Here is an 18,146-nt window from a genome sequence, read left to right as displayed (position 1 = left end):
GAATATCCAAGTGTCAGCCGAGTGTCATCCTTTATATACGACTGACACTTCTATCTATAATCCGCTATCGGAGCTTAGGTGTTAAACCCTGCATTGCTGCCGTCAAACATGACCAGGGCATTTCAAGAGTTTTACTATGTATAATGCCCCCAATTGGCTTCCCCGTGACATGTTCGGGGGGGGCCAGTGTTCTTACTCAGCATCCTGGATCTGATCAGTGACACTGACATTCCCCACTACATCCCTGTTGATCCTGCTGGTAATGGAAGCTGTGAGCCCATGAGTCTGCATATAATTACAGCCTCCTATACACTGCAATAAATGTTGTATTGTGGTGTATACCTATTGAACCATCAATCAGAAGATTTGCTGGTTCAGATACCCTATATGGACAAATGATACCCCTTGGAAAAATGAAAAAAAAATGTGGCTATAGCAATATTATATTACAAAAAATCTAATTTTTCATTTTCACTGTCCAATGTTTATAAATTTTACAAAACAACTGCAGGATCAAAATGCTCAGTATAGTCCTTGATAAATTTCTTGAGGGGTGTCTTTTACAAAATGGGGGTTTTCTGTTGTAGTGATAATTTAGGGGCTCTGCAAATCAGACCTGTCACCCAGAGACTATTCTAGCAAAATTTGCCCTTTAAAAGCCAAATAGTGCTCTTTCTGTATCAAGCTCCGCCATGTACCCATATTGCAACAGACTGTAGGGTGCTTTTTCTTCTTTAACCTTTTGTGAAAAAGAGAAATTTGGACCTAATATTTTATTGGATAAAGTGGTAATTTTTAATTTTCACATGTCATTGGTAGTAAATTCAGTGAAACAGCTGTGAGGTTCAAAGTGCTGACTATTGCCCTTAATACAGCAAAATCTCCCAAATACTCCAAAAGTTCATTGGTTCTCCTTCCCTTCTGTGTCTGGCTGTGCACCCATATGTCAGTTTACATTCTCATGTGGGGTACTATGGTAGTTGGGAGAACTTGTATAACAAATTGTGTGATGTAGTTTCTCCTTTAACCCTTTGTGAATGTGTAAATTCTAGAGCTAAATGAACATATTAGTAAAAGAAAATGAAATGTGTAAATTTTACCTCCATTTTGTCTTGTCCTGTTAAACACTTATAAGGTTATGATACTTCGTATATGCTGTTTTGGAATATTAAAGGGGTTTCTAATACAGGAGCCTTGCAAAACCCATTCATAATTGAATTAGTCCCTTGAAAAATACGTTTTGGAAATGTTCTTGAAAATTTAGAAAATTGCTAATTGACTTGTTTTATAATGTCGGAAAAAAAAGAAAGGGCGGTTATACTTTCATGCTAACATAAAGCAGAAATATGGTACATTAGGGTGCATTCACACTGAGTATACGTTGACTGATTCTGAACGTTAAAACACGTTCAGAATCAGCGTGTACAAAGCAGATCCCATCCATTTCAATGGGATCCGGCATACGAGCGCTCCCCATTGAAATGAATGGGCTGCTTTTTTCCCTATTGGTTTCAATGTGATACGCGTGTATCACATTGAAACAAATAGGGAAAAAAGCAGCCCATTCATTTCAATGGGGAGCGCTCGTGTGCCAGCTCCCATTGAAATGAATGGGATTTGCTTTGTACACGTGTAACACTCAGGAGGGCCAGGGCTGGTATCACGGGTAATATATCAGATGTGGCCGGCTTTCAGGGGGTCCCTGGGTCCCAAATGTGCACAAAATCTCCTTTTTGATGTCCCCGACTACCCACCCCCACGTGATATCTGACAATGACAACAGACAACCAGGTTTCGAGGGTAGCCGTTGCCGTTGATAGGCAGGTGTAGTTCACAAAAACATTCACAAGATGGCACATTAATAGACCCCCTGTGTGCTGGCTCTGGTAATATATAGAAGGAATGAAGGGGGAGGAAACGCTTTACCTTATATGCAAATGTCCATACCATCTCGGTCTGCAAGGACTATTAAAGAGAATGGGACAAGCAGTACCGGGACATTACACGCGTTGATTCTGAACGTGTTTTACGTTCAGAATCAGCTCAGCGTATACTTAGTGTGAATGCACCCTTAAATTTATTAACTGATTTGGGTGGTATGACTATCTGTATGAAAAGTAGATCATTACAAACTTTCTCCAAATTTTCTACTTTTTTCTCATGATTAATCACAAAATTTACCACTCAGACAAAGTACAATGCGTCACAAAAAAACAATCACAAATGAAAATCACTTTGATGCGTTAATGTTCCAAGGTTATTCCTTCATAAATTGGCTCTGTCGGGGAGTCGAAAACTTGCTGTGGGGGAAGGGATTAAAGAAGAGTTTACATAACCCCTAATACCTCTGGTGATTGGATTTTCTTGTGTAAATACACTAGAGAAAAACAAATGTAATAGTTTGGCCTTTTCCTCCTTCTTGATGTCTTATTTATGCAGTTGAAACACTTTCCTCGGCAGTTATTCTCTCTGACTTGACATTTCCAATGTCACTACCTTTTTTCCTTAGTATATTAAACTTTCTTTTTATCATTCATTGCAACACTCTTTCAAATTACTGATTCTCTAATATGCTACAAATTTTCTGCACGACGTTCTGCCACAGAACATCAGAAGTGTCTTTATAATGTATGAACATACCATATCACAATAAAGATGTTCAAATAAAGTATGAAATATGAAGAACAGGGGAAGTGGCAGAGATATTATATAGAACTGCCAATTGCTCTGACTGATAACCCGCATTCACAGGATAAAGAGGATTAGCTGACACTTCAAATATCTCATGTCCATGAGGCACTCTAGTAGCTGGCTATTCCCCTTTCAGAGTATTTTCACCCATAGACTGTGTTCTTTCAAAATGTAACATTTTCTGGATATTTAGTCATATGTGTTATTTTTATAACTATTATTATTATATTACAGGATCTTAAAAAAAGGAGTAACATGTAGCACTATATTTCCTGTTATTTCTTTTACAGTGGTCCTTTATCAATGAGTTGAACAAATTGCGTAACTTACAATCTTTAAACTGCCAGAATAACCCTCTGATGGTCTCTGATAAGAACCCTGAAACTGTCCGACAGCTTATAATTGCGAAAATAGCCAGGCTGAAAATTTTAAACAGGACAGAGGTAGGTATTTATTATGCTATTTTCACCTATAAAGCATGTCACAAATCATTGGTGAGGTTCTATTACTATTATTATTATTATTATTATTATTATTATTTATTTATTTATATAGCACCATTAATTCCATGGTGCTTTACATTTGAGCTTAAATACAATTTGGGGGTTACATACAATACACAGAATATACAGGTAGATATAATACTAACAGCACTGGCACAGTGGGGTAGAGGGCCCTGCCCGCGAGGGCTTACAATCTATGAGGGAAGAGGGATAGAGACAGAAGGTGAGGGGAGACTGTACAGATGGTGGTGCGGTGATAGTGTTATTGGAGGTTGTAGGCCTTCCTGAATAGGTGAGTCTGCAGGGCCTTCTTGAAGCCTGTGATTGTGGAGGTCAGTCTTATGTGTCGTGGTAAGGAGTTCCAGAGTATGGGGGATGCACGGGAGAAATCTTGGAGACGGTTGTGTGAGGAGCGGATGAGCGCAGAGCGGAGCAGGAGGTCATTGGAGGATCTGAGGTTACGTGTGGGCCGGTAGCGGGAGATTAGTTCAGAGATATATGGAGAGGACAGGTTGTGGATGGCTTTGTATGTTAGCGTTAGTAGCTTGAACTCAATTCACTGGGCTATAGGTAGCCAGTGGAGGGACTGCAGAGGGGAGCAGCTGATGAAGATCGGGGGGTGAGGTGGATTAAGCGAGCAGCGCAGTTTAAGGTGGACTGGAGGGGGGCGAGGGTGTTAGCTGGGAGTCCATGGAGAAGGGTGTTGCAGTAGTCTAGGCGGGAGATTATGAGGGCCTGGACGAGCATCTTGGTAGTTTCCTGGGTGAGGAAGGGGCGAATTCGGTGGATGTTCTTGAGCTGGAGGCGGCAGGAGGTATTGAGGGCTTGAATATGTGGCTTGAAGGATAGGTCAGAGTTCAAGGTTACCCCAAGGCATCGGGCCTGTGGGACAGGGGTAATTGTGGTTCCATTAACTTTGATGGATGGGTCAGGTGGAGGGGCCATACAGGATGGGCTGAAGATGATAAACTCTGTTTTCTCCATGTTGAGTTTGAGAAAGCGGGAGGAGAGGAAGGAGGCTACGGCCGCTAAACAATCTGGAACTCTGGTCAGCAGGGAGGTAATGTCTGGTCCAGAGATGTAGATTTGTGTGTCATCGGCATAGCAGTGGTACTGAAAGCCATGAGATTCTATGAGTTGGCCCAGGCCAAGGGTGTAGATGGAGAACAGGAGGGGTCCTAGGACGGAGCCCTGGGGGACACCTACAGAGAGAGGGCGTGGTGAGGAGGTGGTGTGCGAGTGGGAGACGCTGAATGTGCGGTCGGTGAGGTATGAGGAGATCCAGGAATGGGCCAGGTCTGAGATACCAAGGGATGAGAGAATTTCTAACAGGAGGGAGTGGTCAACTGTGTCAAAGGCAGAGGAGAGGTTGAGGAGGAGGAGGACAGAGTAATGGCGCTTGGCTTTGGCGGTTAGCAGGTCATTGGTGACTTTTGTTAGGGCAGTTTCAGTGGAGTGCCGGGGTCTGAAGCCTGACTGAAGTCTGTCAAAGAGCAGGTTGGACGAGAGATAGGAGGAGAGTTCTGAGTGGACATGCTGCTCAAGAAGTTTTGAGGCGAACGGGAGCAGAGAGATGGGACGATAGTTGGCAGGAGAGGACGGGTCGAGGGACGGTTTCTTAAGTATAGGAGTGACAGTGGCGTGTTTGAAGGCTGAGGGGAAGGATCCATTGGTTAGGGATAGATTGAAGAGATGGGTTAGGGCTGGACATGTTAATCCTGAAAGTTGTCTCTAAGCTAATTTATTTCAATGTAAAGAATTGTGGATGTCTGGACTGCTGTTGATCACTGTCCAGGACTAAAACACCAAAAAACATGAACCGCACAAGACGGTAATCCAAAATTACAAAATACTTTATTAAATAACGATAAAAGTATACACAGGGGAAGGAGAAATGATACCAGATGCAAACCCAACAATTGCAGGGGAGCATCTATAAATGTAAGGGTAAGGAATGTAAAAATTCATATCACAAATATCCACATGATACACACACAACAATGTGCACAAATAAATGAATAAAAAGTCAGTGTAGCATGCAGAGAAGTATATATATCCTGATTTATAGATATGAATGCCTATATAAACCTGTAGGTGGCAGTATATGATACAATAAACAGTAACCACTCTGAGAAAAACTCAGTCAAAACGAAATACCCATAAATCATGACATAATCACACTATCAGCATATAGTATACAGTATTGAGTGAGTAAAGTCAGAATGAGCATAAGTATCATATATACTGCTATACATACATGGCATGCATACAATATACAAGCCAGAGACTGAATAATCAAAGTAGAGCGTAGTGTTGCATAAGTATAAAGCTGAGTATGGACAGGAAAGGAAAGTATAGTGACATAGGCAATAGATCGAAACAACATACCCATAATGAACGAATATCTTAGATACCCCTGACACAGCCGGGACTGCTGAGTCCCCTACGCGGGTTTCGGCGCTAAAATGCCTTCTTTGGGGGGGGGGGGGGGGGGGGTTGTTACTGTTTATTGTATCATATACTGCCACCTACAGGTTTACATAGGCATTCCTATCTATAAATTAGGATATATATACTTCTCTGCATGCTACACTGACTTATTTATTCATTTATTTGTGTACATTGTTATGTGTGTATCATGTGGATATTTGTGATATGCATGATAAGATAATCTGGCCTCAGAAAGGAAATCATCAGTATCTTTTAATCATCTACAAATTTAAATCTGGTTGTGTTTGTAGTAAAACACCTTTCCATTTCCATGTCCTGACAGATTCTTCCACAAGAAAGAAAAGGAGCTGAACTTGACTACAGAAAAATGTTTGGGAAGGAATGGTTAAAGTCAGGTGGAAATCGGGACACTGACAATAATAACCCTTCCATGGACTTTTTGACAGAACACCCTCGATACAATGAACTTATAGAAAGTAAGTCATACCCTTGCATTCATATTTATGTATCCTAATATGATTCTAAGGAACAAAGACCGGAGTAGCAGTGGTAGCAAGCCCTGATGCTTTGCTTGTTCTTTTTTTTTTTTTTTAATCAGTCATTAGCTGCTGGAGTAACCCCAGCAGGTAACGGGTCCTATTCACTTTCTGATCCTCGCTCCTGCTCACAGCCGCCTGGGAAGCTGAGGCGGCTGTGAGCAGGAGCCGAGATTGGTAAGTGAGGCCGCAGGCCCCTGAACCCCAACAAACACAGGGCCACGGTGGGCCATTATACTGTGTGGAGGGGCTGGTATGGGCCATTATACTGTGTGGAGGTACCGCTGTGGGATATTATACTGCTTGGAGGTGTTGCTATGGGATAATATTGTGTATTAGCAGGAGGACCCACCTTTGCACAGGTATAGTTCATTTTTTGTTTGCCTAGTGGCCTAATAAGAATTGACCAGTTTTGCACTGATCTATTTTGTGTGTCATTTGTGTGTGTGTCTGCCCATAAGCATCATATCATGTGTATCTCAGTTTGGATATCAGTGAAAAACCTGTGATCGGTTGTTATGGTGACCTGGAGTAAAACTGTGTGAACGTTTTGTGCAACAGTGTCACCAACAGCGTCCTGCCCCTTTAAATCTGACCTACATGAGTAATAAAAGATGGCTGGGTTGGTATGGAAACCTGGAGTAAAGCTCTGATGTGTAATGGTGTGTGCTGAGCTGTGTATCTAGTCCCCCAAAATGAGGTCACTTTTTAAATGTCTCAATTGTTCCCATACATTAGGGACTCTGCAAATGTGACATGGCACCTGAAAGCTATTGCAGCTAAATCTGTCCTCCAAACGTCACATAGCTCTCTTTCCTCCCTGAACCCTCTATAATAAATGAAAGTCCAATCAAGAATACAGCAATAATGTGATTTGAAAGGACAGAAAAAGGGACAAGGTTAGAACAACGTTTGTTTTGTTTTTTTATCATCAACAAATAATCTCTGATTTTGTTCTTTTTTTGTTTGTTGTTATAGAATATGGTGCTCCTGATGATGCAGAAATTCAGCAACCACAGCCTTTTGCTTTAAAAAATCAACTTCTTAGTAAGTTAATGCATAACAACATATATTGTGTTATTTATTCCATTTTCTATTGTTCAGTTATTTTGTTGATATTAAGATGATTTGTTCTAGTGAATAAGTTTGTATTGTTTCTAACTAGACTGGTCTCAGGCAGGTACAGGCACGGGGTTAGCTCTCTAATAATGGCCATACTGTCCAATCAGATGCTGACAGTGTCGCAGATCTCCCCTTGACTGCTCTTGTCTAAGGCCCATCCTCTTTATAGTAGAGAGCCTAATTCGCCATATTTATTGTCAGGAAGAACGTTTTCCCTAATGTGGGTTACTTGCCGTACATCTCATGCATTTTTGCCTTCTGGTTCAACACTATAGGTTTATAGGTTATACTTTCTCTTTCCAACCTTATCAACTATGTATGTATTGCTTGACTCCAGCAGATAACAGTTGAATGTAGTATCAGTCTCTTTTCCGCATGCATAGTACTCAGATTCTTAGTACAAATGGTGTATAACAGAAAATAACCCTTTAATTTAACTACATTGTGCATATAAACACTGCCATGTTTGGATTGCTTCTGAATTAATTTTTTCTATATAACAATTATTAAATAAAATAAATTAATAAATCTTTTTAAATAGTTTAAAACATCAGCGTGGCAGACACACATATTATGCACACTTCATCCTAACCTAGAATGGGAATCCATCAGATACTGTCTAGAGAACGTCCAACCTACTACTATGTATGTAGCTAATGAATAGATGGGGGTTGCCATGTGGATCCCACAAATGGAAACCGGAACGCAGCTGTGAACCTAACCTAATGCTGGCCAGAGATGTTAGATAGCACATGGCCAAACGCTGGTTCAGCAAATGGCTATCCCTCCAAGCGTTTGTTCTGAGTGGAAATAAGAGAGTTCAAATCCCCTAAAAACAGTAGTATTGGGCCTGTTGCAGTCTAGATGTTTGGCCAATCCTGCCCAAATAATGGAATTCGGTCAACACTAATATAATGTATATGGCCAGCTTTAAGATAATTGTCGACCAATCTTTCTAATTTTGGTGGAACCAGCCAACCATCTAATGTGCCTCCTGACCTTTCCCCAATTACTGATGTCACAGGAAATACGGACGAGGGTTGGATATTAACCCATTAATTAACCAGCCTGTCTGACCAAACAATTTTTTGTATTTTTCTGTAGACACATATCAAGCCCTATAATTTTTATATTTGGGGGTAAATATATCTCATTGATTAACATTTATTAACTCTTTTGGGCAATTATATAGGTGTTTTTCAAGTTTTAAAGTAAAAACATTTTTTGTAATATAGTTTTGCTTTTTCCATTGCCACTGTGCCAGGCTCTTAATTATTTTTTGTTAGCGGAATTGTGCGAGGTCTTATGGGCTTATTTTTTGTGGGAATACCTGCCGTTTTATTAATGCCACTTAGGGAACGTAACACTTTTTAAATAATTTTGTATACTGTGATTTTTCAGCACTGACAAAAAAAAATGGCAATTTTGTCATAATTTCTAAATAGAAAACAAAAACATAGCACTGCGCTGTACACAGAGGAACATGTCATGTGACGAAAAAAATTAAAGGTCCTCTTGTGACTATCTGTACCCCTTAATTTGTGTGTCTCTACCTCAGAAATATATGACGCCAGAAAAAAACAAAAACGAGGTAGACTGTACACTCAGCATACGGAAAATATAAAAATATTTATTAATATATTGATACAATTATAACAACAAAACACACACAATACAGGAAACAATTCCCACAAAGGATCTGCTTAGCCACAGTTTCATCGTCCCTTTATGAAGACATTATATTGCTGAATCACATGGTGTTTATAAATACACTCCAAGTTAAAAAGTACATTAACATAAGGATGAAATATAATAAGCATGAGGATGTAATAGAGTGTCTGCACATATAAGTATATCAGTAAACGCTATTGTAGCCACCAGTCAGTAGTAAAGCACAACCTCATATCTAGCTGAAAACAACAGCTGTGTCACAGTATCAGTGTCTCAGTATATCAAAAAATCTGCACCTAGGTTTAATAATTACATAAAGATGTAATAAAGAGTGTCTGTACATATAGGTATATCAGCAAATACTATTGTAGCCACCAGTCAGTAGTAAAGCACAACCTTATATCTAGCTGGAAACAACAACTGTGTCTCAGTATCAGTGTCTCAGTATCTCAAAGACCTGCAACTAGGTTTAATAGTTGCAGACGGTCGCTCAAAATCAGTGAACCAGTATACAAACAAATAAACAAGTATATGACATGCCTAAAGAGACCAGTTCAATATGTAATATCAAAACCAAATGTGCATACCCATGTGTAGGGCTAGGCTAGTGCCCGGGACCTGTGGTGAGCGGGTCACCCAACGCGCGTTTCGGCGCTCTTGCCTTTGTCAGGGGAAGTGGTATTAACATATTAATATTTTTATATTTTCCGTATGCTGAGTGTACAGTCTACCTTGTTTTTGTCATAATTTCTGTAGAAATTTTTTTTTTTTAAGTTGTTAATCATGCAGGCAAAATAACATTTCTGCTGTATTGCTGGGGCCTTATGGAGACAGCAATACCCAATATGCATGGGGGGGGGATTAGTATGGTGTCATGTTTATAACTCGTTTTGTCTCCTTAGGTAATTGTAACATGCGATCTTCTGATCACTTAGACAATGCACTACCTACATGAAATTGAAATGCTTTAAAAATGCCTGTATTTTTATATTGGCAGTTTGTTAGGCATGCATTGGCACAGGATTATACGTAGGCAGTCCTGCGGTCCTTAGTTAGTCCCCCAGATGTCTCTAGAAAGGAGCTCCCTCCCTCCAAAACCCCTTAGATACTGTGGTGTTGTGCAGCAGCTTCATTCATTCTCACGCTCTGTACGCATGCACTGCTTGTCTGAGCTGAACATTCATAATCAGGAGAGATAGGTGTTGGTTGCACAATCCTTCAACTGACAACCATTGTATGTATATGGCCAGCACTGGTGGCAGTCCATGGGCTAAGTTGGTTCACTGTATGTTTTAGTACAGTTTTTATCCTATCATAGTCATGTGCTTATATACCAGCCATGCTTAAATCCACTTTCTGTTTATATTCTAGCCACATTTGCTGGAAGCTTGTTCCAATCTTTAGTGGTAGTCTTAACTATTTATTAGTCACATTGTTTTATTTTCTCTTTTTATAGCCTTATCTATTATTTGCCCTGACAAACCAGATCAAAAGCCAATAAAAAAGAAACTACCTGGTAAGTAGGCTTTAAGACATGTATTTTTTTTTTTGTTTGCTTGTTTTCACTGTTCCTCTGTTCGTAAGGATAGTGTTTGAGCCATTCTATGTCAATTATACATCAATATAATTTTTTTATCATCCACAATTGACACGCTATCAGGCTTCTCTCTTGAGTTGGACACAGCTTCACTCCAATCATCATGTTCTTTATTTGATTGGGAGGACTGCCTGCCTCTGTGCTTTTTGATTATTGTTCTTGTCTTTGTTTTCTTATTTTGTTATTTGCACTACAACACTAATAAAACTTGATTAAAGATTTACTTGCAGCTCTGACGCTAGATTCACACCTGCGTCCTGGTTGTCTGCTTGGGGACCCATCGAATGGAAATGCAGTCCGCTTAAAAAAAGCAGTTACATGGTTATAGTCTATGGGGTTTGCATAATTTTGCCCAAAAAGGGCAAAAAAAATCTGAGAAAAAAAAGCGCTGCTTGCAGGATTTTCCTCTCTGCATTTTTAAAGTGGGACGGGGGAATGAAATCCCCCAGTGGAGACCCAGCGCAGGTGTGAACCTAGCCAGAGCAGTTAAGCAATAATTTTGCAAACATAGATTTGGGCAGACTTTGATTCCTACCTCTGTGCAGTGCCATTACCAGCTGGAGACCTGTTGCCAGCAGAAGCATGATATCACAGGAAGTTCAGGATGGCTGGGGGTTATTGTGAAGGGGCTTAGCTCCCAATTAGCTTAATGTTGTAATGGAGTGCCATAGAATATAATGGAGACAAAGTAGCTCCAGAGTATCAATTACACCAGGTAGAGGGGAGGGTTACATGTGTGTGGTTTTTATCTACTTTGAGTAAATCATACAGCTTTCCCAGATTTCTGAAAGGAAAAACTAGCTAGCTATTTCATAACTTAGAAAGTGGTTTATATAAGTGCATTTTGCTTCAGCAGCAGTCTGTATTACAACACTGATTGGTATGTTACCACGCTTTTTGGACCCTTAAACATATATCTTTCAAGTTAAAGAAGAGATTTCACCACTTCTACCAACTCCAGTTTTTAGTATCTGTTAAAACTTGCTTCTCCACTGATTCCAGCACAGTTGGAATTTTTTCTCTAGACCCCAACATTCCTGAACAATCAATGCTGTTAGTTTTAGTTCTTGAGCTGCTACTTAGGTTTTGTACTGTCAAGTGGGCAATAGTAAAGAAGAGAGCTTCACACAATTATGTGCCAACGCTTGATGCAAGTAGTCAATAATGACTAGTCTAGTCTAGTAGACTAGACTAGACTAGACTAGACTAGTCATTATTGACTACTTGCATCAAGCGTACAGGTATTTGTTTGCTTATTTTCTGTTCCCTTTTTTTGTTCTCTTTATTCTGGCTTCTGCTCCTTGTGTTATACTCTATACAGTGCAATGTCATGCAGGTGACATCATGACCCATTTATATACTGGGCTTATACTGACTTACATGCACAGCAGTCCAGGATATATGATTTGATTTCTTATGTGTCTTTATATTTCAACATTATTATGGCATGTTCACCTACCTTGACTTTTATGCTATACATTATGTCTCTCTAAGTTATTCCTGTTGAAATCACGCTGAGTACAACTACGACAACTACAACATGGTTCTTCTATGTATATAAATGTTGATATGTATATATTTGGGATATTGTATATTGGAAGTGTGCTGGTGTTGTATATATTGGTATTGATTGTTATAATTCTTTTTATGTAGAGCTTGAGAAAGGCCTGCTGAGGCCGAAAACGTTTGCTCCATCACGCTCTACCAATAAAACACGTTTGTTTGGTTGGCACATAATTGTGTGAAGCTCTCTTCTTTACTATTGAATACGGGGTGGGACCCTAGCTTCAAACACTAGGACAACGACTGTATCCCTGCGAGAGTCAAGTGGGCAGTGTCACACAGGTGCAGGAAAAGGGGACATGTCCAATCAGAAGTGGACAGTATCCAGAGCTCAGAATCGCACCCTTTCCTGCTTCTGCCTGACAATACTCTACTGACAGTAGAGAGCCTAAATAGCACATGAGATACCAAAACTAACAGAACTTATTGCTCAGGAATAGTGGGGGGATGGAGAAAAACTCTCAACTGTGTCAGAATCAGTGGAACAGTGCCTGCTACTCAGTTTTCCCGGGACTCTGAAATGCAAATCAAGCAAACGTTGGCATAATATGGAATTTATTTATGTATGTATATTTAGTATTCAGCTGTCCTTATTACTGCATTCTCTGGTATATTACCCAGCTTTCCAAGAATCCTGAAAGGGAAAACCTGGCAAGCTATAGTATGATTATAGCACACAGAGGTAGTTTTATGTAGTTAAATAGAGTATTCAGTATTTCCTACTAAAGCTCCACATGCTATGTTACCCAGCTTTCCCAGATGTCTGAACCAACCCTAAAAAAGCAAATCTACCATGGAATGCTATACTATTTAGCAGATATTCATATACTTATAATGTGAGGGCAATAGTGAGGTCAGTTATTCAGAATTCAGCTTCCCATATCCCCTCAAAGGTAATCATACATAATATAGCAGGGATGTAAGAGGGGAAAAGAAAAATCAGGATAAGAGGTGTCATGTAGTCAAATTATTTATTGCTCTGGGTTTTGTGCTCCTTTAATGAAAGAAATAGCTCCGGCCAACTGATAAGACACTTTGGCTCACTCCTTATTTACACCATTGACCAGTGTATTGTGGTTCTATAGTTTATAATTAGAGAGATGAGCGAGTAGTATTCGATCGAATATCGAATACCATTATAGTCTATGGGAAAAAACGGGATTGTTGTTCCGGTTTCCATGAAAACCAAAGTTCAACACATTGGATCCTCCAAGTTCAGGAAGTAGCAGAACGAGGAGGTTTTTGAATTGAATTCAATGGAATTTTCCTGCGTGGTATTCGACCGATACGAGTATTCGATCGAATACTATGTGCTCATCTCTATTTATAATACCATCGCTATACGTTATGATCTCACTGTCCTAAAGGACACATAAAGATTCTTTCCCATTTTTGTATTGCCCTAATGTACTCTGCTGTACTGAGTTTATTCTTCTATGCTTGCAGTTTCTTCTGTTTACAATATTTATTGAAAATCATTGAAACTGAATGTATACTGTAGGTTAATGTTACATGGTTAAACCAAACCAACCAAAACTGTATTCATACTTTATCATAACATATGATAATGATGGAATAAAACAAATTATAGTTTACCACAGGAAATAGAACATGTTAAGTATGGTAAGCAATAATATATACTTTTTCATTCTTCATTTTGTTCTTTGTTTCCCTACCAAGATTCAATGACTGTCCAAAAGGTAAAGGGCTTACTTTATCGTTTACTTAAAGTGCCTGGTTCAGAACTGAAATTGTCATATGAAAGTTCCAAGGTAAGTGTTTACCAGTCACTAATATACAACAAAATTCCTTTATTATAGAAACAATAAGACTTGACTGGTTTGGGATTATTAAATATTCTTGATAATGTTTAAGCATAGAGAACCTTCCGTGAAAAAATCCCATGATAAAACTAACAGAGAGACCGGCCAGAAACTCAGAATGAGAATCAATTCACATCGCCATACAATTAAACAACAGAGAATAGACCTTCCCGTGCCAAAACATTTCTGCCAGAAAGATCATAATATCACCAATGACATGAAAATGTTGATTTTAAGAGGGAATTTATGATTTATGAGTACAAGTGCATGACCCTATTTAAAGAGGACCTTTCATCAGATTGGGCACAGGCAGTTCTATATACTGCTGGAAAGCTGACAGTGCGCTGAATTCAGCGCACTGTCGGCTTTCCCAATCTGTGCCCCGGGTAAAGCGCTATCGGTCCCGGTACCGTAGCTCTTTACAGTCAGAAGGGCGTTTCTGACAGTAGCCGGGGACGCCCTTCTGCCCAGCAGCGCCTATCGCGCTGCACAGTGTGAGCGGGGAGGAACGCCCCCTCCCTCTGCTCACACAGCTCGTCCATAGACGAGTATTATCAGGAGGGGAGGGGGCTGTACAGCGCGATAGGCGCTGCTGGGCAGAAGGGCGTTCCTGACAGACTGTTAGAAACGCCCTTCTGACTATAAAGCGCTACGGTATCGGGACCGATAGCGCTTTACCCGGGGCACAGATCGGGAAAGCCGACAGTGCGCTGAATTAAGCATACTGTCAGCTTTCCAGCAGTATATGGAACTGCCTGTGCCCAATCTGATGAAAGGTCCTCTTTAAGACTCTGGACAATGGAATGAACACATCACATGGATTTATGTCTTTTTATACAAATCACTAAAACAGCCATAAAGATAAAGAATCTGGAAACTGGTAATTGATTATTTGTTTTAATATGTATATATAGTAATAAGCCTCTTGCCCCCTCCCTCCTGAAATCCTATCCCTGTGTCCACATAAATATGCAGCCTGCAGAAAGTGTTTTTAGATATATCTGAAGAAGAAGCCCAGAGTAAGCTTCGAAACATCATATGTTTTTGATACTTAGTATCTCAGGCTGGTTGCTGGTTTCCTAATTCTCCAGGGACAAGGAGCGCGCTCAAAGAAATGACACTCTGCACTCAGTCAGGGTGGACACAACTTCTCTTTATTTACTACAAACATCATCTTATATAGCATCTTATGGAGGAGTTGAGATATATGTGTTGACTTGCTGTTGGCTGAAGTGTCTGAGGTTCCTCTTTCTCTCATCCTGCTTTTGCACATGACTACGGGTATAGTTCAAGATGTAAGTGCCATCTTGCTGAGCTGACATCTAGTTACGCGTCACAAAGGTCACAAGACAATTACAACATCAAACACTTGTTAAGGAAAACACTTGGTGAATAGCAGTACTAGACTATACAAAATAGAACTGTAAATATCGAAAATAGACATTTTATCCACAACACATATTCTGTCATCATTATAAGTTAGCCATTAAAAAAGGTATCACCTACTGAAGTTTTATGTTTTTATATTTTTCAAAACTAACACAATCTACTAATACAATGGTTCTTCCTGTGCAATGGCCTCAGTATACAGTGTTTTCATCTAGTTTAAATTAATGTTTTCCAAATTGTTAGATGTGTGGCTTAAATATGCAAAGATGTGTAAAGAAATGTGTCAGGAAAATTTTGGCTCAAAGCAAACCAAACAAAAGGTGGTATAATCTTGGACTAGACAGTGTAAAGATACGCCAGATTTATCATCCAGCATTAGCCACAGTGATAAATCAGGCGCGTTTTCAGACTGACTGTTTTAAGTTTACACTGTCTTACTATTAGAATCTCTGGGCCAACATCTATGAGCAAGTTCTATGAGATTATTACTTCCCTAAGTACTACACATTAGCCATAAAGTGGTCATTCCCTTTAATTTTACACTTAGTTATGATTTTTATGTCTTTTCACTGCTCAAAGCATCTTAATGCTGACTGCCCGTATACCACATATTACTTGTTATTTTGGATTATGACAGCATCATAACATTATGCTATTGTTTTATGCTCATTTTTCATTTTATCAACAGATGGAAGGCAAAGAAATTCAGCTGGAGAATGACCTAAAGACACTACAGTTTTACTCTATGGAAAACGGAGATTGTGTCTTTGTCAGATGGTAAAAGAAGGATGAAATATATGAATATTTAAAGGAACAGAAGAACTCCCTGCATTCTACAATGGGGATTTACTATTGAAAATGTGCCAGAATTCTGCAGCAATTTGTGTCAAAAAACTAACGTACAAGCTATAGAGCACATTTCTTAACCGCTTTAGACACTTTCTGCGTTTTACTTAGAAAGGGCTGGAGCCTATTGGAAACTGGGTATGACTTGCTAAAAAGATGGAAAGTCTGTTTTGGCACATCTGTTTGTCAAAAAGGAAAACTCCTAATAACTGGTGTAAATTTTAACTACACAGTCTAAAAATGTCAGATTTATCATTCAGCATTAAACATTGTGATAAATCTTAAATTTTAAACTGTCTAATCTATGGGTATATTCACACAATGGAAATGAAAGAGAAATTTGAGGTTGAGTTCCATAGCAAATTTTTCTTCCATTTTATCTCTGCCATGGAATTTTAGATAGCCTACTGTTACGTGGGAAGTGTCAGGCAGGAGCAGACAAGGGGTTGTGTTTCAGAGCTCCAATCAGAGGTGGACAGAGTCCAGAATCACATCCATTGCCTACTCCTACCTTACAGCACAGTGTGAAAAATTTCTAATTGTGACCAGGATCAGTGCTGTGGCTCCTATGAAATGATGTAAAAAGCTGGACTTAGAGGAGGTGGTAAGAGATGCTCTTTCATGAGCTGTAATTTTAACCCCTCAGTGATTGTTGTCAAAAATGTATAGAGACAGTCACAGAGTGTAACTTCCATAAAAAATTTTTTTGGGGTACTGAGTTGTTGGTTGTTTGGTGAACATTTCTGTAATCTACTTAATGAATCTATCTAACTTCCTTTTTAATAGAGAAAAAGCTTTAACATTCTCTCTAGTTCATACACCTTTGTATTGGCAGTATGTACAGCTAAAGCATTTACAAAACAGGGGGATGATCACTTCAAATGTATTTCCGGGTTCTGGTATGACAAGAAAGATCGTGCAGTCACGATCCATATAAAAATCACACTCCTGACTGTTTTTTTACTAATGATAACTCCAGTTCTTTTACAGCTAGTTTTTCTTGGCAACATATGAAAGCTGAGAATCTCAACTTTCTTGTGATACCACAACCATTTTACGTTGGGTTCAACACCTGCGCCCCGGGTCTCCGCTTTCAGTTTCCGTCTTTTGCCAACAGAAGACGGAAACCTGACAGACCGTGTCCGGCCGTGAGTGTTTTTTTTTTTAACTGAACAAAGTGTCCTGCATGTCCGACTTTACGTCTGGTTAAAAAAAAATGGTTTTGCCGCGGAGAGCACAAAACGCTCATTGCTGCTCATGGCCGGACACTTTTCAAACCCATTCAAATGAATGAGTTTGAAAAATGATTGCAGGTTTTTATTTCCTGCCCAGTTTCAGGCAGGAAACAGAAACCGGCATAATGGAGACCCCGGGCGCAGATATGAACGAGCCCTAAGTTGGTTTAAAACCAGAGATACAGCCATTTCAAGAGACTATACCCATATGGTAAATGCTATGTGATGTATTGAGTATATATCGAGTAGGGGACAGACTCTCCCTGGCAATGCTTAGAACATAGCTAGTTGAAAATTTACAGCCTGTTTTCAATTAAAAGGGAGTTAGGTTAATAAAGTATATTACAAAAAAGTTCCTCACCTTCCACATACACAATAAATAAAAAATATATAAAATGGTAGTTACACTTCTATATATAATAAGATGTAGTGTTTGAGATGTTTGATCTTTTAAAATAAAATTCCATGTATGCACTTGTGAAATTATTTACTTATTGTATGTACTACATTCATTTAGTCATGCTTCTTTTTTTCATTTTGAACAAAGAGAGAATGTAGTAGGGCAGGGCAATTAATGAAAAAATAACCTACACTGACTATATACATAACCAACGTGATTTTGTGCATGTCGGTTATTATAGTATTTTCAAGCTTTTACCTGCATTTTTGTTTGGACTGAAAGCATCCAAACCGAAATTGCTATTATACTCTGGTGTCTT

At 39.3% G+C, this 18,146-nt stretch overlaps 1 protein-coding gene across 3 annotated transcripts in view; it reads left to right on the top strand.

The window, feature by feature from the left end:
• The window catches only part of TBCE (tubulin folding cofactor E), an 87,846-nt gene extending 69,945 nt beyond the window's left edge, over positions 1 to 17,901 (top strand). For all 3 annotated transcript variants that reach the window (XM_075267784.1, XM_075267783.1, XM_075267782.1), the window contains 6 exons: positions 2,982 to 3,134; positions 5,968 to 6,121; positions 7,160 to 7,228; positions 10,431 to 10,490; positions 13,815 to 13,906; positions 16,035 to 17,901. In XM_075267784.1, coding sequence (XP_075123885.1) covers positions 2,982 to 3,134; positions 5,968 to 6,121; positions 7,160 to 7,228; positions 10,431 to 10,490; positions 13,815 to 13,906; positions 16,035 to 16,127 — 621 coding nt within the window. In that variant the 3' untranslated portion in view covers positions 16,128 to 17,901. The remainder of the gene's footprint in view (positions 1 to 2,981; positions 3,135 to 5,967; positions 6,122 to 7,159; positions 7,229 to 10,430; positions 10,491 to 13,814; positions 13,907 to 16,034) is intronic.
• Positions 17,902 to 18,146: the final 245 nt, after the last annotated feature.

Source organism: Leptodactylus fuscus, chromosome 3 (assembly GCF_031893055.1).
Source record: "Leptodactylus fuscus isolate aLepFus1 chromosome 3, aLepFus1.hap2, whole genome shotgun sequence".
NCBI lineage: Eukaryota > Metazoa > Chordata > Amphibia > Anura > Leptodactylidae > Leptodactylus > Leptodactylus fuscus.
Note: the sequence above shows the minus strand (reverse complement) of the source record. Positions and strands in the feature narration are given on the sequence as shown.